We start from the raw sequence: 22134 nt of genomic DNA, 5'->3' as shown, positions 1-22134 counted from the left end.
CCCATAGAAGTCTATAGGAGTCTCCAGTGTATCTCGGCCAAAGATAGGGCAAGACATCTTTGGACGCAGAGTATGAAATCGTCTGTTTTTGCCGGCACAATTTTTTTACAAGGGCAAAAATCTCTCCATGACCTCAGATGGTCGCGGTTTCTGGACGCAGCTAAATTATCCAGGTAAATGCGGTCGTGTGAATAAGACCCGACTTTGGGAAAATGTATCTAGTTAAAGCTGGCACAAGAAAGTCACCAATTGGGGCGCGCCGCGCTTGTGCAGAATATTGGCGACTTCTTGCAGTCTATGCCCGCTCGTGCCACTTTTTAGGGGAAACAGACTTTGTATAATTTATGCCAGAAAGTAATTAAAGGGGTTGTCCCGCGCTGAAACGGGGTTTTTTTTTTTTTCAATAGCCCCCCCGTTCGGCGCGAGACAAACCCGATGCAGGGGTTGAAAAAAAAAAACGGATCGTACTTACCCGAATCCCCGCGCTCCGGTGACTTCTTACTTACCTTGCGAAGATGGCCGCCGGGATCTTCACCCTCGGTGGACCGCAGGGCTTCTGTGCGGTCCATTGCCGATTCCAGCCTCCTGATTGGCTGGAAACGGCACACGTGACGGGGCGGAGCTACGAGGAGCAGCTCTCCAGCACGAGCGGCCCCATTCAGAAGGGAGAAGACCGGACTGCGCAAGCGCGTCTAATCGGGCGATTAGACGCTGAAAATTAGACGGCACCATGGCGACGGGGACGCTAGCAACGGAACAGGTAAGTGAATAACTTCTGTATGGCTCATAATTAATGCACGATGTACATTACAAAGTGCATTAATATGACCATACAGAAGTGTATAGACCTCGCCTATATTGCTGCATAGTTCATGTCAAAACAGGATGTGCTGCGATTTTTTTTTTTATGCCGGTGGGAGTGGCCTGTTGGGAACCAATGGGCTTGTAGCAGCGCATATTATGTGTGAGACGCCAGTCGTCAGAAATTCCCCCATATGTGAGATGGAAGCCGAAGCCTGATGTCACACGGCGAGCGCGATATGGGGCTGTGAAACTCGGCCTGAAATCGCGCTCGCCAACGTGCGATGCCCCTGAGGATGCCCCATCGCTTCAGGGCAGTTGCGATCCTCCGACGAGTGTTTCTCATTATTCTCACACCGCGCGTTGTGTTTTCCAGCCCCATTGTAAAGAATTGGCGATGTGTGTCGAGGGAGCGTCCAAAGATCGGGCATGCCGCCATTTCTCAAAAGAACGGGGTTCGTATTCGTGCATCCGCCAACGCACAGATCTCATGCGATTTTCTTAGCCGTGTTAAAGGGGCCTAAAAAGGTTGTTGTACTGTAAGAAGCTGCTCTAGAGGAGAACGGGGCGGATGGCATATAGCGGCAGGCATGCGGATGTCAGTTTACCCATAGATTGTCCGACATTGATTTGCAGGAACGCTGCCTTCCAACAGGTGGCGCTGCAGAGGTATTGTCCATCTTCCCATTTGCATATATTTCCCAGAGGAGCCTGCACAGCCTTATAAGTCTCCTCACCAGGGTGATCTCCTTAAGGAGAGACGATACCGTCCCGACCCAAATGAGTCTGACCCTATACTAGTGGGCGCTGCGCTCGTGCTGGCATGTGACTGCGGCTCTATGTCTACGCTGTTCGCAGGAGCAGATAATATTCCATGATGGGGTTAAACGTCAGGGGGGGTGTAATTATTTGGGCGCTGATTGGAGCTAATAATTGAGCTGTTAACGACAGACTGATGATTCATCATCTAACGAACTCCGATCTGTTACACAAGCAGCTCTGAATACGTAGAGCTCAATACCATACATGGTCAATATGGAGACGTGGCCACCAGGGGGCGCGAGGAGCCAAGGTTAGAACTGCAGCAGTGTGAATGATGTGACATAACTGGCGGGTCGGCGATTAGTTATTTATACGCTGAGCCTTTTACGTGACGGGCAGAGCGGTGGTTTTCCTTAGATGTCTGCCCATGTGAAGTGTGGTGCCCACGCTAAGCAAAGCTGACCGGGACGTGCCAGGAAGGCGCTTCTGTGCCACACAGGCGGATGCGGATTTGCAGCACATTTGCGCATTAGGCACCCACGACAGCGGGTTTTACTGTAGCTTTTGTGCGTGCAAAAAAACACGCAGCGACGCGCTCAGCGGGGAATTTCCGTGGTGCCGACCCTCCGCACAGATATCCCGTGGCATTTATGGTGGCAACAAAGGAGATGAGATTATGAAAATCCCGTCCGCACGCTGCAGAAATAAAATGCGTGCGGAAATTGAGATTTATTGCAGTTTACGCTATGGAATCCAGCTCTTCTTCGCGGGTGGGGTGGGGGGGGCAGGTTGCACGGCTGCGCGGAGCCTGCACAGAAACAGAACATGCTGCGAAGTGTGAAGGAAAAAGCGTTTTTTTTCCCGTCGCATGCTCTGAGTGGTATTTGCTGCGTATCTTCCATGCGGACGCCGACCCCAGATTCCGCAGCACATATCAGTTCATGTGCAGCCGTCCCTACTGGTTTACTCCCCGGATGCAGATCGCTCTGTACTGCCCCCTACCTGCAGGTTCTGCGGCACATTTGGCTGCCCGCTCCCAGGGAAGTGGTTGCAGTCTTCACCAAGTGACTTTTATCACAAGCATTCGCTTTGCATAACAGCGAGGCGCTTGGAGCGCGGCGAATAGTTATTATCGTTCGGTCAGACGGGCGATTTTTTTTTTTTTAGCGCATGAATAGCAGCACAAAAAAAATGCACATCGCGTGTCGAATTGTGAACGGGTGTGTTTGCGCTCGCATGTCCCATCTGTTGCAGGTGCGATCTAAAAGACGCGCACGTGACCGCTTTCATAGGTAAGCATTGGTTCTGCTATTCATGCGCTAAACAAATCGTTCGTCTGACCGCGGCCTCGCTGTGGAAAAGTGGTGGGATGGCGGACATGCGTATGAGGAATATCTGGAAGAGTTTTAGCGCAATTCTCGTAACACTGAAAATGTGGTGCAAAACGCGTCGGTGATTACAGCGGGACACGGTGGTATTTTGCGCAGTATATCCGCCCCGTTGTATATTTAGCGACATTCCGCTATAAAGTCCAGTACGAGGAACGTGGCGCAGAAAACCGTACGCACAACAACCTGCACGATCTTCTGCGGCTTCTAAGAAACCCACGGATCTACAGATCTGCAGCAATCCCCACCTACTGCAGTGGATTATTATACCCAACATAGCAACTTGCGCAAATTTTGCATGCGTAATAGTTTAGGTGTTTGTGCTGCGGTTTCCGGTGTCTGTGTGGTAAAAACTGCAGTCGCATCTAAAACTGCAACAAAAAATGTGTAAAAAATTGAGAAGGTAACGTTCGGCGCCCCTCGGGGACCCCCATCAGCAGGATCGGAGAGCCGCCAGGCGGTACTATATTCCTGCAGCGGTAATGTTTGGGTAGAATCAGTTGCTTGCTAGCGGTGATTTACATGGGTGGTCCGCTCCATCGTCCGCACTTGGCTGCCGCAGTGTCATGCCGTATACCACTGAGACAAGTGATAGGCTGCAGCGGGCACATGGGGTATACCGTATAATGGGCTGAAAACTTTTAAAAAGTTCTAAGTGGAGTAAAATGAAAAAAAAAAGACATTCCGCCATCTTTCAGTGCGTCTTGTTTCTACGGCGCACAAACTGCAACTAAAATGAGCCGATAACGTTATTCTACGGGTCGGTGCGATTGCTGTGATACCAAACTTATGTTATTTTTGCTGTACTACCGTATAAACTCGAGTAAGACTTATTGACTCGAGTATACACTGGGTAAAAAACGAAACGCAATCCTCCCCTCCCAGCTGGCGTCTGTGTCCCCCGCCACGATGGTCTCCCTGGCGGTGCGGCAAGCTGCTTCAGAATGCTCCCCGCTGTCATCTCCCTACTCGGCTTTGAATTCCCCCGCTGTCAGTGCTATGTAACTAAGCGCTGTGATTGGATTGAGTGCCGGCCAATCACAGCTGGCATGCGATAAACCAATCATAGCGCTTAGTTACACAGCGGCGCACCCCCAAGCCTGAGACCTCTGCCTGTTATTTGCCGTCGTAGGCATGGCGGTACTGCATCCCGTGTACTACACGGCGCTTGCATAGAGCGAGCCAACCAGTCCGCTCATTCTACGTGTCTGCCAAGTAGCCCCCTGGACCTCTGTGGTTTATGACTGTTACTGTAGATCTGACAGGCAGCCTGTTAAGTCCTGCCTCCAGCAGGGTCTACTAGGTAGGTGACAGACCTAGAGGGCATTGTTAGGCCCCTAGCAGACAAGACACCCCATCGGCACGCCATGATCGTGTCCCTCTGTTAACCATTTAAGTGCTGTGCTAAGCATCAAAGTATCAACAGTCTCTCCGATGTTTGACACATCTGGCACCTAAAGATGACGGCCCGTTGGACTGTTTCTTTCATTTCGGTTGCTGGTAGCTGCAGCATACGGAAGTATATTCTCATCTCTGCCAATGATACCCCTTTAAGGAGCCTCCCGGCGAGCGAGCCGTATACTTAGTGTATCCAAGTCTTATTGCTTGCCTCCTCTGACTAACAGTGTGAGGCCCTAACCCACCACTAGGGGGCGCCACTGCGGGGTGCTGTGAGAGTGGCAGCCATGTAAGTGTTTCATCAGGCGGGCTGCCAGCCAGTATCTGCAGCCGTTTTCCCTTCTCTTCATGTGGTTGATGGGATGGAAGACGATTTGCTTCTATTTATAGATGTACTTTTTTACAAGACGTCTTGGAGGAAAAACATGGAAATAATCCAGCGATTCTCCAAGAAACTGATAGTTCACCGTCCTCCAGAGAGAAGCCCTGATGTCATGGCTCACGCAGTTCGCGTCCTCCTCGGCCGTGACGGCCTTGATGTCCTGTCGGAGCTGCGTGCGGTACTGTACAAGCTGCGTGGACGGCCGTTGCTGCCAGCAGACAGGTGTTGGCAGGGTGGAACAATCCCTTTGCAGCGCCACCTACTGGACGGCAGCATTCCTGCAAATCAATGTCAGACCCTTTAAACAAGTCTTTAAAACAAGGATTGGGAACAGGAAACCACTTTTTTTTTTTTCTAGACAACTTTATCAATAAATCCCTGGAAAACCAACATTAAAGGGATGTTCCCAACTTGGGAAGCATTGAACTAGTAGGAGTTAGCGTCCCAGTGATGCTCGCTCTGCGCCGTTACATAGGAGCGAGTATCTCTGAAAGCGCTGCCGATGTGGAGCAGCCGAGGAGCGCTCTCGCCCCGCCGCCTCCATTCACTTTATACAGACAGTCGTTCAGAAGTGACTGACTGCCGCTTGCACTGAGCGGCGCCTCATTCAGGTTTCGGCATGCATTTACACGGGACGACCATCACTCTAATCCCCACAGGAGCTCGGAAATGTGAACAGTTGTGAACGATAATCATTGCGTGTAAATGACCCCTAACATCTCTGGCCAGATCACTAAGGCTTTGTGGGAAGCCATGGACAGGGTGTGACTGAGCAGACTCAGTAATAATACTATCCAGGACGCCCCAGCCATCCGTGTGAAAAGAGAAAATGGTCAGTGGCCGGTGGCAGCCTCTTCGGAGTCAGTCCAGGAGATCTTATGGTGGGTCGCCCCACTGTTGTAAGAATCCCCCGGGACACCCACGTGGCACCCAGAACGGCAGCAGACGTTGTGTGGCGATGACCCTGGGTTTCTGCCATCGGCCATTACAAGTGTGTCCACAAGGTGCGCAATTTGCAAGTTGGGTCTTTTTTTTAGCAATAAAGGACTTGATTTTTTCCTGGATGGTTAGTGACGTCTTCTGGGACCTGAGAAGACAATGGAGGGAATGAAAAACAGGACTGCAGCTTTCAATTTCTGCTAACATTCTAGCCTTAACCCTTTGGATTCAGGGTTTCCTAGGGGGCTTTCTCTTTCTGCCATTATGCAATGGCGCCATCTGCTGTCTAGAGCCAGTACCGCAGTATGGGACATGCTGGAGAGGCCCCCGACAACAGAGCGGCCAGTAATAGACAGTAAGAATACCCTACCGGACATCCTCTGACATGGGAGCTGTACAATGTCTTCAGATGTCTGTGGATCGGAAGGGATTAAATCATGCGCCCCAGGACAATCTTTCCATTGAAGTTTCAGCCATTTTGAACTTTTTTTTTTCACGCGAATCACTTCCGCACGTCCTGGATAGTAGTATTACCGAGTTTGGTTACTTACAGCCTGTACCTGGCTTCTGAGCAAAGCCCTGATCAATCATGCCATGGCCACCCCATATTTAGGCGCCCATCGTCTGTGACGTCATTAATAGGTTGTGCGCCCCACGTATCAGCTGGGCCGGCACCCTTCCTACGCCAGATCTAAGCCGCCCGCCCCTTCATGATTGTTCTATGAGGTCTTGCACATGCGGAGGGTTGTGGTTGTGCTCCTGCCCTCAGTAAGTATGGCCGCCGGCAGGGATACTTATTTGAGGTTTGCAGTAATTCCGATTACATTCCAGGCTGCACACAATTAGTATTGTGTATATTACATACTTGGCTCGGTGTATTTGGTTCAGTGTGGGGATGGCATTCCTGTGTGATGTGACCTGTTTAATTAGCTTGTATTGGGCACGTGCGGCGGGCGGGCGGGCGGGGTGTCGCCGAGCGCTGCAGCTCATATAAACTAAGCCTCGAATTCCAGGCAAAGTAATAACAGCCTCCACTGCGCCAGGAAGTATCTGCACATGGCGCGATAAGCAGGTTGTTGCTAAATAACCCCAGATAGTACATGGGTCACAGTTGTAGATCCGTATCCGCCAGCTGCGTGATAAGGGGGTCTCGGACGACCAGTCATCGGGAGAGATCATCTGCAGGTCTCAAGTAGGAATTACAATAAGTAGACAATTTAGTCCTCCTGCCGACAGTCGGATATTTGCTGCGGATCCGTGGCGGGTGTGTGCACCGCGGATCCGCAGCAGATAGCGCCCATAGCATGCTGTGCAAAATCCACTCTTCCTCCACACTTGCGGCAACCAATGTGGTTTCTGCAAGCGGAGGGAAAATCGCAGCAGCTCCATTTCTCTGCAGATTCCGCGTGGTCGGCTTACCATTTTTTCTCCTGGAATTGAATAGTTTCCCATTGCTTGTGCCAGGCGGGCGGGCTGCAGGCGGCCGCGGCGCGCCATAATGGGAGGCGGGGCCGGATCCCTCTAGTTTGTTCTTCACTCGGCGGGTAATCAATGTACTACAGCTTACCGTAGGGGATTGTCCCATGAATAGTACTTACCTCCCACAAGATAGGGGGTTCATACCTGGCCAGCGCTTGTACCGCACTACCTCCAGCCGTCGCATTGAGATGAATGGCGCGGTCGTGCGCACATGTCACCTCCTCTCCACTCATCCGGGGACATTCAGGACCTTGGCCTCGTGGCTGGAGGCCCAGCGATCACACCATCACCTGTGACTAGGGGTCTTCTGGTGGAACCTGGTATACCCGTGGGGCGCAGCATGTGAGGATGGGCACGGGCATGAGTGCCCTCAGCTCATCTGGACAGGACGCACAACCGCTGGATATTAGTCCCAGTATACGGCTCTGATGCGCTGACTTGTATTAACGATCCAGCGGGTCTTCAGATATCTTGTCAGGTTTTTTCAGATCCTTATTGTGCTGCAGAATTATCTCAAGTGCCATGGTGTAAATACTGAGAGTCCGAGGCGCCCCTCTGTGGTGGCTCGTATATGGACAGCTAGGAGACATACCCTGTGTTGTGTGTGTATATATATACACATGTACTATGATGTCACCACTAATTCCTGCAGGATGTTTAGACAGGCAGATCACCTCCGAGAATCAATCAGGCCTCGCTGAGACATCGCAAGCAATGAGCGGCCGCAGCCAATCAGGATGCAGGCTGAAACTGAGCGAAAAGCAAAAATCTCACAAAAAGTGCGCGGCGGGCCATAATGTCTCCATGCCTTACAGCTATTATGGCGAAGGACATAAATCTTTTGCCGCGAGTCTCTGGAGAGCAGTCATTCCCAAGGATAGGCGGACCCGGTAAACACTAGGAACATGCGAACGAAAGAAAAATGTCATTCCTCCCTCAGCGGCTCCTCACCGCACCAACGACGATCTGGCCAAACCGCTGGAGCCTGTGATTGGCTGAATGGTGGTGTGCATCGCCGACGGCTCATGACTGCAGCCGGCATCTTCCGGAGCCTCACGGCGAGATGAAGAGCCGCTGGGGGGGGACATTTGCTTTCATGACATTTTGTAGATACCAAAAAACATTTTGTGTCCTGGAAAATCTCTTTAATCCCCCCATACCGTAGCTGTCGGCTGGCGCTGCAGGCGTTGCGGCTGCGCGGTGTAGGTCTACAGGCCGTCTCCCTCTCGCTGACATTGTGTTACAATGTTGCATCTACATCACAGCTCACAGATTTGGCGTTGTGGGACGGCTGCAGTGTTCTTAGTCAGGCCGGGGTCACATGACCATAAGATTACCGCGTATTACCTGCGCGATGTAACAGTGTGCGATATGCGGTAGTTGGCAGGCCATCAAATGCTATTTAGCTCACATTCACGTGTAAGAATTGCGTATAGGTGGCATTTATGTGCGCCGTTGGGAAGTGACATCACGGGTAATGTAAACGAAAAAACCTGGAAGACCGCGCAAGAAAGTGTACACGAGATACACGGTCAGGCGCGGTATTATATCGCACGCGGCGATGGGCCGGCTTCACAGCGGATCAACTACGTGACTCCTGCAGGGTTTTACGCATGCGCGGCGTCCGCCGGCCTTACTAAGCCTATTGAAGCCGCTGCCCAGCAAACTGCACTCACCAGCTTATTCTCCGCCGTCATTAGCATGCACAATGGGGAAGCCATGTTTTCCATACGGCGGCGTTGCGGGGGTGGTTTCTCCAGCCGTCCATCTTTTTTTGGCCTCGTCCATCCCCTGATATACAGAAGGAGGCCTTCAGTGATTTTCCTCACCCACTCGTATTCTCCTCTCCGGTCCAAGACTCATCGCAGTAATTACCCAAGACACAAGCGCAGAACAATGGTGGCCTTGTTTGTCCGGCTCGCTACTACACTGAGGGATTCTTGCCTGCAGCACAAACTCACATGACCGTGATGTCACGAAAACAGCGCAAATCCGAGAAATCACAGGATTCTCTTCTATTTTCTGCCTGCGGCTGAAACGTGGGCAAATGTAAAAGAGCCATCAGCCGACAAACAAGGAGTAACACAAGGTCAGCCCTTTGTCCTCCCGGATGACCGCCGCCGTCTATGGGTACTGCAGTCTATTATAGGGATGCGCCGCGCTCCTTTTAGATCTGCAGATTGTTTAGCGCTGCTCTCTTTATAAAAGTGATTCATGCAGCCGTGACCGGGGGGGGGGGGGGGGGGGCGGGTACAACAGGGCGCTGATAAAGGGCAGAGCGGCCAGAGGGGTGCGACATGGAAGACTCAGCCGGTTATTAGAGGATTCTTCCTGGAAACTACCATGACTTCTGCGGAAGAGCGCAGGACTTGTAGGGGTGTGCAGCCGCTTCATCAGATCGGTGGCGGAGGCCGCAAGCCCAGACGGAATAGGCAGCGTGCGAGCCGGCCCACTCCGCAAAAAAGCAGCATAAATGCGCGTCCGCTCGTGTGACGCCGCCCTAAGAAAACGGAACTGGAATGAACAGAAAGTTTTAATTTTTTAATTATTATTATTAATTGAAATCAATAATGAAAGAAACTGAAATGTTCTTGAATTCTGTTTTTCTGCTCCAAAAATGGAAGAGGTGCGAGCGCTTGTGAGGCCGCGTCCCCCGGGTGTCTTGGAGGGGGGTCATTCCCAGGGATGAGCAATACAACGCGGTGTGACGGTGTGTCTGCAGTTAGAGCCACATCGTCTGTTAGTCCGACTGCGGTTTGTTGTTTGCATGCAGGACTGAGGACAATCGCACTGATTTACCCATTTTCATTCTTATTGAGTTTTTTCACATCATGTGCAAAACAGAAACCGCAAACAGGAAAAACTGCGACCCGTCCTGACTGGCTTGTTGGCCTGTGATAGCGTGAGCTTCATGTTACTGCGGCCGGGTCCTGCATGAGATACTAGCTAACATCCTTCCAGCATTAAAATGGACTTCCCGTTACCAGAGACGCAGTGGAGAGTACAAGCCGTCCGGTCACACACAGCCCCAGAGGCTCCCAGTGTTGTGCAGTTGGCTAGTAGGTCGGAACGCGGCCTCTCAGATGCGTCTCCTCCCATGTTTTATATACATTTCTTTAACTAAGGTGTCCATACTATTTTTCCACTAGGTGGCGCTGCAGAGGTATTGTTTCATCTCCCTTATTTGCATATTACCCAGAGGAGCATGAATGGCCTTATAAGTCTCCTCACTCACCTTCTTGGTGCTCTCCTTAGGAGAAAAGATAGCGTTTCTGACTTACTATTTGATGTGTAAGGGGGTGACCCTATTCTGGGATCAGGAATGTTGGATTTCAGCGTGCCCAATACTTCATTCATGAAGATCAGGCGCTGCTGGACGAGTCTAGAAGGCTTATTCCATTGTGAACACATGCACACGTGGCGTGCATGTACAGTGGAACCTCTACTAACGTCCAAAAGCAATCGGCTTTACCTGAAACCGTTGCTACTCGAGGTCATTATCTCCATAGGAATCAATGTAAATCCAATTAATTTGTTCTAGACGTTCAAAAAAAAACACCAAACCCCATTTGGAGGATAAATACAGTCTTTAATAACAAAAACAATAATAAATGAGTAGAAAAGACTACTGTAAAGGATAAATGAACATTTAAAATGGTACTGTGTGTTATCTCTGGTGTTACATAGGACTGCAGGTCACATCTACTACATCACCTGTCCTGAGCGTTATCACTGTGTTCTCTGTGCTGTTACATAGGGCTGCAGGTGACATAATTATCTGTCCTGAGCGTTATCACTGTGTTCTCTGTGCTGTTAATAGGGCTGCAGGTGACATAATTATCTGTCCTCAGCGTTATCACTGTGTTCTCTGTGCTGTTACATAGGGCTGCAGGTGACATAATTATCTGTCCTCAGCGTTATCACTGTGTTCTCTGTGCTGTTACATAGGGCTGCAGGTGACATAATTATCTGTCCTCAGTGTTATCACTGTGTTCTCTGTGCTGTTACATAGGGCTGCAGGTGACATAATTATCTGTCCTCAGCGTTATCACTGTGTTCTCTGTGCTGTTACATAGGACTGCAGGTCACATCTACTACATCATCTGTCCTCAGCGCTATCACTGTGTTCTCTGTGCTGTTACATAGGCCTGCAGGTGACATAATTATCTGTCCTCAGCGTTATCACTGTGTTCTCTGTGCTGTTACAATTGTACAGTACTGTACTGGTGTATTACCCGTCGCCGATGGAGAAGGGTGGGTTGTATTAGCAGCAGCAGGAGGAGACGCCGAGCAGGAGATCACATGGGTTGAGCAGCAAGGTCTCGCGGGCCGGCACACGCCGGTCTTATTAGAGGCAACCAATGTTACCAGAGACACAATTTTGGTTAAAATAAATCGACCTTAGTAGATGTCAGAGCTAGCAGAGGTTTTACTGTATGTAGTAGAGTCAAACAGCAGCTATCCTAAGTCCACTTAAAGGGGTTGTCCAGTTATAAACTATTGATGGCCTATCCGCAGGACGGGACGTTAATAATACATCAGCGGAGGAGTGCCGCCAGGAACTGCTGCCGATTAGCTGTTCACGGGGCCGGGCCACTTGTGCTCTGCGCTGATTCCTGCAGGAAGCAGACAGCGGCACCCCTCTGGCAGTGGCCAGACCTGGTATTTCAGGTAAAGTCCCCATTAAAGTGAATGGGATCTTTAGGTATAATACCAAGCCTGTCTGTGGGACCAGCGCTGTCTGCTTCCTGCAGAGCATGAGTGCAACAGGCTGTTCAACAGCTGATCAGAGGGGGTCCAAGTGTCGTACCCCCACCGATCTACTAATCCTATAGATAAGCCAACTGGACCACCCCTGTAAATGTATGGGCCATTGTAGTTTCGGCTGCATGACTTGCTCTTCCAACTCTTGTGGTACTACAACCCTCAGCATGCTGTGACAGTCCAGCGGTAAGCTGTTACCGCCATGCAGTTAGTACCTTCTCACATGAATGAGTGAGCATCTATATACGGTGATGCCAGGTCTGCCCTGCGTTGGGTCGGTGATGCCAGGTCTGCCCTGCGTTGGGTCGGCTGGTCCCAGGTCCTGATGATATATAAGGTGCCATGCTGTAAGTGTTTCCTATTGTGCGGTTGGGCTGGGATGCAGCCCCCTATTCTTCTCTGCGCTGCCTGGTGTGCGCTGACCTTCATCACGGAGCGCTTCGACCTGTTTACACATCAGCAGTCAGACGATTGGCGCTTTCACTTAACCCCCTCCCAGTAAGCTGCTGCGGTTTACGGCAGGAACGGTTAAATGCTGTAATGTGCTTATTTGTTCCCTGTTATTAGGAGTGAAAAATGTTTTATTATCCCTTCTTAAAGCCGTTTTCCAAGTAACACTTTTTTGCTGCCAGTGATCTTAACCCCTTAACGACTGCACATACATATTTTGGTGGCAGCCATTTTCGGCTTTATTCTGATGCAGTCGTCTTTCTACAGCGGCTGCACTAGAAGCCGGACTGTGAACGAGTCCTCAGCTGGCCCCAGCTAAAACAGCGGGGACCAGAGAAATCTCCAATCCTTGCTGTTTAACCCTTTTACATGCGACCGCAGCTTTTAAAAGGCTGGCAGGGAGGGGGCTCCCTCTCTTCACCCATCAGACCCCAGCAACCCAGCGATACAATCACAGGGACCTGATGGGTTGCTATAGCATACGGAATCTGCCATGGTGGCCTACGAGGCTGAGTAGCCTGTGGCTGAGCTTCAAGGGATTTATAATACACTGCTATACTGAAGTATAGCAATGTATTATAAGAATGATAAAGTATGGTGATATTCAAGTCCCCTAGTGAGGCAAACATAAAAAAAAGTACGAAAAAGATAATCAAAATGTCAAAAACACCCTTTTCTATGTAAAATGAAGAAAAAGGTTTTTGTTTTTTTTAAAAACGAAATAGCTCGGAGACAGAATAGGAAGTGGGACAAAACCTTATTTTCCCATATTTATGGCCTTCCTCCTGAGACTCGCTGGCTGGCGGGATCGCAGGAGGTGACCGGCGGCGCTAGGATGATTAGGTATCTTAGGGAGAAGCATTTTACATGGTGTTTACAGTGTGCATTGCATGCTGGGTAATGTAGTTTCTGCATAAACCAGAGGCATCCCTGTGATGTCCAGCAGCGGCGCTGAGCGGTTATCATGGATCTGGGTTACCTCCCTTGCAGTGACATCTTCCCAGGAATGTCATTGTAATTACTGGTTACAAAGTAGTCCTACAGGTGAAAGGCTGCACAGCGCTGCCCTGAGTCACCTCGGTGCTGCCGCCAGCGCAATGTGCTGGAACCCGAGGCGTTCACTAAGGAATCTTCATGGGAAAGTAACCCCTGCCAAGGAAAGTCCACGGAGCTATGCCCACATTCTGATCCTCTTAGGCCGATCTCACATAACCGCATTTGAATTGCGTATTCGGCGAGCGGCGTCCGCACGTGCCATCCGCGGTAAAGCGCGGACATTGAAAGGCATGCATTTTCAGATTTTCCTCCACACTCACAGATAGTAATTGCGGATTCCGCGAGCGGACTGTTTTACTGCGAAATCGGCGCGGACGGCCTCCATTGAGGCATGTGACCCGCAGTGGGTCATGCACAATACGCAGGGTCAGCGCCTGGGCTCGCGGCTGTAATCCAGTACGGGCCTCCCGCATTCGGTATTCATCCCGCTTGTATGAGCCCGGCCTTAACGGGACAACTCAATTTAAGGGCTTCAACAGATCAACGTATACGTACATATGCTCACCGCAGCGTGTTCGCGCATGAACAAAGGTTGTCCGCGGGGTCACACCCTTCACTGGGATTTAACATGCCGTAGACTTCTATGGCAGCTTTCTGTCTAATACGTGGAGGACAGGGCAGGTCCTATCTTTTCTCGTGCGCAGGATTTGCCCGCGAGAAACACTCATAAGAACGAATGCATTGAAATCAGTGGCTTCGTTTCATCACGTTTTGCAGGCGTGATTTTCACATGTGCACAAACCTGTCATCTGTAACAGTGGCTGAGACTTCATATGTACCGAGCAGTGTAGCCCCAATGGAGGACGCCCAGGAGGAGACTAGTGGCATGTGAGCTCTGGCGCCTGACATTTGGGGTTGCTGTCTATTGTTGCCTCTGGAAGTTCTTATCGTCTGGCGACTAAATAGATCAGGCTTCCTCCTGCGTGCAGCGAAACGTCTGGTCGCTCACAGCTTCTTGTTGGTGACGCCGGGATAGCAGCAGACATTTGTAATCTGCAGCATTTTCCTAATATACTTGTATGACTACATTGTAGCTCTTCCTCGTTACTTTGCTGGTTTGGTCTCCAGCATGCACTCTTGCAATGACAGTTGCCACCACTAGGAGGTCAGACTGTACAGCTGAGCAATGTGCCTACTGACCTGAATAGGATCACATACATACAATGTGCTACATATACTGTACCAGCTCCGGCCCACATAAAGATGGCTGGTGCCGTAGGACAGGGGATAACTTCTTGACCACTGGGGGTCTCACCTCTGAGACCCCTGTTGATTTCAAGAATGGGGTCCCATGTTCCCCTCTCCCTGTCACTGTGAGGGCAGTGATGGCAGAATCAATGGAGCTGCGGTCCACACTTCATTTCAATGGGGTTGACAAAAATGCCCAAGCCTGTGGATAAGGGGAAACGTGTGATCTTGGTACAACCCCTTTAAAGTACCCGCTTCTACAATCCAGGAGGTAGGGTGCCCGGCTGTTAGAGATACATCGACACCCTAAAGTAGGTCTGCTGCAGCTCTTCCACAAAGCAAAATCTGCACCAAATGGGATTTGGCGTGGCAATGCTGTGGATTCACCAAGAATTTCACTACCTGATCTGAAGGTGTGACATCTGCAGTATAAGCTGACATGATGTGACATTACAGCGGACAGTCAGCTTACACTGTGGGTTCCTTCTGCAGCATGTGCACAAGGCTCCGTGGAAACCGCCTCCACACTGCTCGGTCTGTGCAGCGCCGACCACTTCTGGAGCACTTTCAGTTTCTGATGCAACGTGTCCCATATTACCGCTTCTCTTGTGAAGAGACGCAGCAGCAGAGCTGCCCACTGATTTTGGGGGCTCTTCCAGCTTCCCCTCCCCCGTCTCTTAGTATATGTTGTACATTTTGTATTTATAATGACTTTGGGGGTTTTTGTTTGTTTTTTTCCTATTTTTGGGATTTACTTTCTTCTATCCTTTTCTATTTGGGGTATTGTGAGCCTCGCAGAAGCCGCAGCCGTCAGCCGATCCAAGTGCACAGATGCCACCAACGCACCGCGGCTCGCCCGTTTTCCCATTTTAACTATTTTAGTGCTAATTTCTCCACAATGTCCACAATGACTGGGTTATGTTTTTTCTTGAAATGCTGACAAATCCTCTAAAGCTGCAGATGTGTTTCCGGGCGTCTCGCCCCCCAAACGTATAGAAGTAATGGAGCAAAAATGTAAAAAGCGGCAGCAAGTTGTAAATCCGTCATTCTCTATATTTCTAGGAATGCGGCCGTTCCGGGTCTCTGTACACAAAGTGCTACTCTGTGGCTGGCGCACATGTGCGCTATAAGCGTCCGCTCACGTGTAGCAGAGGGTAATAATCTGTTTATCTAATAGCTGCCGCATACTAGCAGCAACTATGCCTGGAATCCACAGCCAGAAAAGTTACTTCCTGCCACTATTAGAAGATGGGAAAGAGAAAGCATAGAAGGCGGCCATACCTGCGCGATGCCTCACCATCCCGAGGCGGCGGCGGGCGGCGGCGGCCCGCGTGTCTCAGCAAGCTCTTGCTTTATTTAACTTCTGTTCATGCAAATGACTGAAACTAACATTTATGTAGATTCCAATGACAATAGTTATCAGGCAGGTCTGCCGAACTCTTTATGACAGTAAGGAAGCCCACACCTGTGCCCACATCACATGCCACATCCACAGGCTGCCCTGCATGGTGCCCACCTCCTAGAACACCACAATGAGCATGTCGGCCGTCACATGGGCAGATTACTGCTAGTATGGAGGCCAACGAGCGGTACTGAAGGCATTCATCCTCATACGGCGGCAGGGCGGGGAGACTTGGTGCTGACCAGCGGGCATTTCAATGCCCGCAAGAGACGGGTTTGCTTATTTGTTCGCTGATGCCCACATGGGCTGATGATCTGGAAAAAGAATGTTGTTTGCACCAATCATCAGAACGTGTAAAAGGGCCTTTAGTTTTAACCCTTCCCAATCCAGTGTTGGCCCTCGTCTGACATTCAGATTTCCCTGTATAGCTCCGATGTCGTTCTGCATGTATATGTTACAGTACGCAGGTGAGTGCTTCATCAGATTCCATGGCGCACTCACCTGCACAGTGAGCAGCCTCTGACTCTGGAGCTCTGTCCTGCATAGTGTTGAAGCGCGCACTATACACATTGTATGCAGTTGTAGGATGCTTCTGTATGGCACTGTATTACACAGATATTGCTAATCATCATTTGAGTTCATTTTTATGGGTTTCTGTTAAGTAATTCCAAGGAATCCACAACGCTCTTTCCCACCCAAAATAAATAAGAGCAGGGGAGGATGCGGGTGGCAGGGAAACTGGACTGGAAAGGGTTAAAGGGGTCAAAAATATGATGATAGGTCATTAATAGTTGATCGCCCGGGGTCCGCCACTCGGGGACCCTGACAGATCAGCTGTGCAGACGCAAGCTGTCAACGCTGCAATAACAGAGGTCGAGCGGAAGCAGCGCTGACCTCCATGTAGTGGCCGGCGCTGGTAACTGCAGACTGGAGTCTCATTGAAATCAACGCGAGCCGTGCCTGCAGTTACAAGCGCCGGCCACTACATGGAGGTCGGTGCGGAGGGTTTGGCTCCGACCTCTGTAATTGCGGTGATGACAGCATGCACCCACACAGGTGATCGGTCGGGGTCCCGAGTAGCAAACCCCAGCCAATCAACTATTGTTGACCCATACTGATGATTATGTCATTTCCTCTGGGGCGCTTAGTGGTAATTGTTGGCATTAGCTGATTTTGTTTTAGGGTAGATTTACTGAATATTAGGTATTGTGTTTGGGAACATTTGTTTTGCACCCCTTTTCTTTTTGGTGACTCAGCTACATCCAGGTGATGGCCTGGCCTCCGTCCGTTACGCGCCATCGCACCTCATTGACTTGTGATGGGGGTCAGCAGCTTCCACCAAAAACAGCAGAACCCCTGAGAGAGATAAAGCACCCTTGTGAACGGAGCCCCCCGGCCGCACTCACATCGGCACCAGAACCTCCGTCCAGAAGCTTCCACTGCAGATCCGGCACAAAATACCAGAAGAAATAGCGCTGCGTGCGGGCCGCTGAGAGGGAACGGCTCAGACCGCATTATAGTCAATGGGGTCCCTTCAGCGCTGTTCGGCTGGTAATGCCCCTTTCCTGCTCCCCGAACGGAGCAGAACAGAACCCGAGCGCAGATGTGACAGCAAGCTATACCAATAGGAAGAGCAGAGTGTTCTGAAATAGGTGCAGTCTGCTACGCATCCAGCATGTTCTATCTTGGCACTTATTACGCTTGCATACACGGCAAGATAGTGCATGGCGATTGGCAGCGTGCAGCAAGTACGCTGTGTCATTCTGTACTTGCTGCATGCCGCACAACTGTCTCATGCAGGTGGCACGCAGCGAATTATGTTCATGAGAGCCGACCTTAAGAGGACACCCCTAATGCAGGCCAGATGTTTCTGTGATGGACTGTCGATGCCTTATATCTCATGTATACCGGCCCTCTGCTTTGAGGGGAACACCCCTCTATAGAGGACCATTTCCAATGCAGTCTTGCTAGAGCTGTCTACAAGGACCCCAATACCTTTTGGGTCCGAGATGGGATCTTGAGGACCAAGAAGTATGGGGATACTGGATATTTCACATGCACAGCAGTCATTGTACCTTGTAGCCACTGCTGAATAGCTGTACATGTGTCATCACATGCCATACAGCGCAACTGCAGCATTCATACTGTATAGACATCACAAAGTTCGGCCCGCTGTCGCCAGTAGAGCAACGTGTGATTGTTCCCAGCAAGAGAAGCCAAGTCATCTTATAGATGTGGCCAACAAAAGTACACGATGTTACAGCGAGCTTTCCAACCTACTCCGGGTTCTTGAATGGGGCGTATTTGTATATATATATATGCCCCATCCAGATCTGTTTTATTTTGCCTGAGGAAGGATCTGGAGAGGTTTGAAAGCTCGCTGTAACATCGTGTATTTTTGTTGGCCATTAAAAGCTCTCATATCTACAAGATCACTTGGTCTCTCTTGCTGGGAACAATCACGAATGTTCTCCAGTAGCTGGGCACTGGTGGCTACAAATGTAGAAGCCCTTAAAGTTACAGTCATCTTTTTACACATATGTAGTTACATTGTATCCATTGGATCACATGTGTGATGTTCACAATGTTTTATTAAGACAGCACAATTAACATGACAGACTAGTTACATAACCCGCTGTCTGTTGGGGAGTGCTGATACATGTCCTTAGCTGTACCCCTGTCTCCGATTTTGGCAATAATAGGTAATCAAGATGTGCATGTATACATGAGGTCACTTGTATGTGTTGGATCAGACGGCCATTTCAGAAGCGTTATGTTGAGCCCATCTATGGTGATTGCACGGAGTTGTCTTGTTCCCCAACTTTGGAGTATAGTTGATTGTCCGGCGTGTATTTGCTGCAGTATACTACTGTTCATTGAGTTGTAAGAAATAAGGCATCTGATTGAGGGCTCACACCCACTGCCGTTTTTTTCTCCACTGCGCTGCGAGAGTAAAGGAAAAGTCTCGCAGCGCAGTGCGAGAAAAAAACTGGCATCACGCCGGGATATCGCCATGGGGCCAGCGGCAGCAGCGCTAGCCCCATTGAAAAGAAATGGAGAATGCCGCGGACCCCGCAGGGATGACGGAAACTCCTGCCACAGCTGTGGCAGAAGTCCGTGCTATTATCCCTATGTTTTCAATGGGGCTAGCGCTGCTGCCGCTGGCCCCATTGAAAACACTGGCGATATGCCGCTTGTATCTCGGCGTCTTTCTTGCGCTGCGAGGCGAGAGTTTTCTCGTGCTCTCGCAGCGCAAGAAAGAAAATATCGCCAGTGGGGTGTCCACTCTGAGAAGAGAAGACCTCGAAGCGCTGCGGTCCCAAACATTCCTCCTCATCGGACCTTTCCAGAACACAATCCTTACAAGTGTTGCCATTAGTTTACTCATTGTGTCCATAATCTGCATTAAACAGACTGATCGGCGGAACATTCTCAATATTCCATTCATTTTGCAGACAATTCTCCAGTTTGTGAATGAAGATCTGATGGCAGATAATGTCAACCTCTAACAACATAGCACAGGCTCGAAAGCTGGTGGAGCAACTCCGTATCGAGGCCGGTATCGAGAGAATCAAGGTATATTGACACATTCCGCTCGGCTGCCATGATTCTGCTGTGATAAACCTGATTACTGTAAGGTCAGAGGATTTTACCAGTTTTAATCATGTTTGATCTCGCCTGATTAACTGTCCATCTGGAGCGCCGGCTCTTCTACAAGGACGGCTCCTATGGCCCTTTGCAGACAGTCATCTCTATATGTGATTCACACTAGTAGTGATGTGTTCGCTCACTAGTGCATTCCCTTCAGCAGTAATAGTACAGTGAGTTCTGAGTGTGTCATCCTGGGCTGCTGGATGTACAGTATGTGATATGAGTAATGTACAACCTGTACAGAAAAGAGACATTGACTACTAGAAGACGAGGATCTGAAGACCTTCAGCACACGGTATGCCATTCCAGACGGACAGCTCAGCTCTCATTATGGCAAACCTGATGTTCTGAAGTGTAAAGACGAGGACCCATATGGTGGAAGAGTAACGATGCTTCCAAAATGTATCAGACACTGGAGATTGTACAGAATTACCAAGTTCCAGCATGTTCCCACCATATCTACCAACGGATTCCTTACGGATTCCATGGAAGTGGACATTTCGATACATTCTTCAGAGCATTCAACTTATTATTATGTAATTGCCCATAAGTCTAGATTATACACAGAATTCAGGAAAACTGATTTTTTTCTCCCGTCTCTCTAAACTTTTTATTATCCAGTAACGTCCAGATAACCTATGACAGTGATTTACATTGCGGAATGGGGAGTTTAACCAAATGTAAGCACCAATGGGTGACTTCAATATCTCCATTGACACATATGTTTCTACTATTGTGAGAGGCCAAAGGAGGAAGGCAGTAGTAGGAAATTGTCGCTACCTCCTAATCCCTAGCACTGCTTTCCTCTTTTAGTCTCTGACAATAGTCCTCCACAGCCAGACACAGAGAGGATTATACACTAGATCTTATTTTTACTGCCTCCGATCTCCATCTAACCTCCCACTCGCCTCTCCTGCTATCTGACCACCATTTAATCACATTCTCTTCCCTTTTCTCTTCAAGTACCCCCAATCAAGAAACTAGCACAACCTCCAAGAGTCTCAAACATCTTGATTGTCAGACACTCTTTGCCTCCTTTCTACCACTCTCTGCCTCTTCTTCTCTTCACAATGCAGATGCCATGGTCTATAACACAACAGTAACTTCAGTTCTCGAGTCTATCAGCCTCTCGCACATAGAAGAACTTGATGAATCAATAGGCAACCCTGGCTCGTTGATCTAATAAAGAAGAAACTGAGGCTCTACAACTTCCAGAGTTGTAGAGCAGCGATGGAAGAAGACCCATCGGGAAACCTTACAACTCACAAACAAGCAGTTCTCAACATCTAGACTGCACTCACTTCTGCCAAACAGAACTACTTCACTACTTTTATATTCGATCTGTTGCAAAACCCCAAACAACTATTTAACACCTATAACTCTCATCCCCCCTCCCCGCACCTCGCCCCCCAATACTCTTTTCCACACCTCCTATCTCTGCCCGAGACTTTGCCACATAGGTCAAACACATATAAACAGTATCAGCATGGCCACCTTCAGCTATCGTCCCACTTCTTATCCAACTCTGTGTTTGATTGAATGCAATCTTGCTTCCATTCCCACCGCTGTACGGAAACCACTAATGATCTGCTAACCATGAAAGCCTTAAAACATTACTCTGTGCTCCTCCTTCTAGACCTGTCTTCTGCCGTCAACACAGTCAACCACTCCCTACTGTTACAAACTCTCTTCTCCCATGGCATCACAGACTTGGCCTTCTCTTGGATCTCCTCATACCTAACTGCCCGAATATTAAGTGTCTCCCACTTGCACACCACATCCTTGCCTTTCCGTCTCTGTTGGTGCCCCTCAAGGCTCTGTCGTAGGACTACTACTCTTCTCCATCTACAGCTTTGGCTTAGCACAGTTTATGGAATATCACAGCTTTCATTACTACTTTTATGTTGATGACACTTAAATCGACCTCTCTGGAACAGATATTCTCTGCTCTCCAGAATGTCTATCAGCAATATCCTTCTTCTTATTGTCTAAAACATAGAGAACACTGAAGTCATCATTTTGCTCTCACTTCACTCAACTCCTGCATCAAATATTCTTGCACCCCCCCCCAATCCATCCTCAACTCTGCTGCCCAGCTAATCCACCGCTCCTCTCGTTACTCCTCTGCCATTCCCCTTCACTGGCTACCCATTGTCCAGCCAACTATGTTCTAAATATTATCTCTAATGTCATGTCACCTCCTCACACATAATCTTTGGTCTTTACAAGACCTGCTCTATTCTTCTCTGCTTCCCACACAATTGTCTCCAAGATTTCTCTTGTGTGTCCCTTATACTCTAGCTCTCTGTCCCCAATTATCAAATTCTCCCCAACCTTCGAAACCTTCAAAGGAAACCTAAAATCCCGCCTATCCAGAAGAGGTTACAACATACAAAAAACCCTACTGCCACCACAATAGCATATCGGCAGCCTCCACCGTCCTTCCTTGTAGATTGTAAGCCCTCATAAGCAGG

The 22134-nt window shown here is 49.5% G+C and overlaps 1 protein-coding gene across 1 annotated transcript in view; it reads left to right on the top strand.

The window, feature by feature from the left end:
• Positions 1-22134, top strand: part of GNG7 (G protein subunit gamma 7) — a 36325-nt gene that overhangs the window by 10167 nt on the left and 4024 nt on the right. The window contains exon 2 of the mRNA XM_066604683.1: positions 19465-19585. Within this exon, the coding sequence (XP_066460780.1) occupies positions 19505-19585 (81 nt within the window). The 5' untranslated portion in view covers positions 19465-19504. The remainder of the gene's footprint in view (positions 1-19464; positions 19586-22134) is intronic.

This window comes from Eleutherodactylus coqui, chromosome 5 (assembly GCF_035609145.1).
Source record: "Eleutherodactylus coqui strain aEleCoq1 chromosome 5, aEleCoq1.hap1, whole genome shotgun sequence".
Taxonomy (NCBI): Eukaryota; Metazoa; Chordata; class Amphibia; order Anura; family Eleutherodactylidae; genus Eleutherodactylus; species Eleutherodactylus coqui.
The sequence above is the reverse complement of the archived record's forward strand: the minus strand, read 5'-3'. Positions and strand labels throughout refer to the sequence as shown.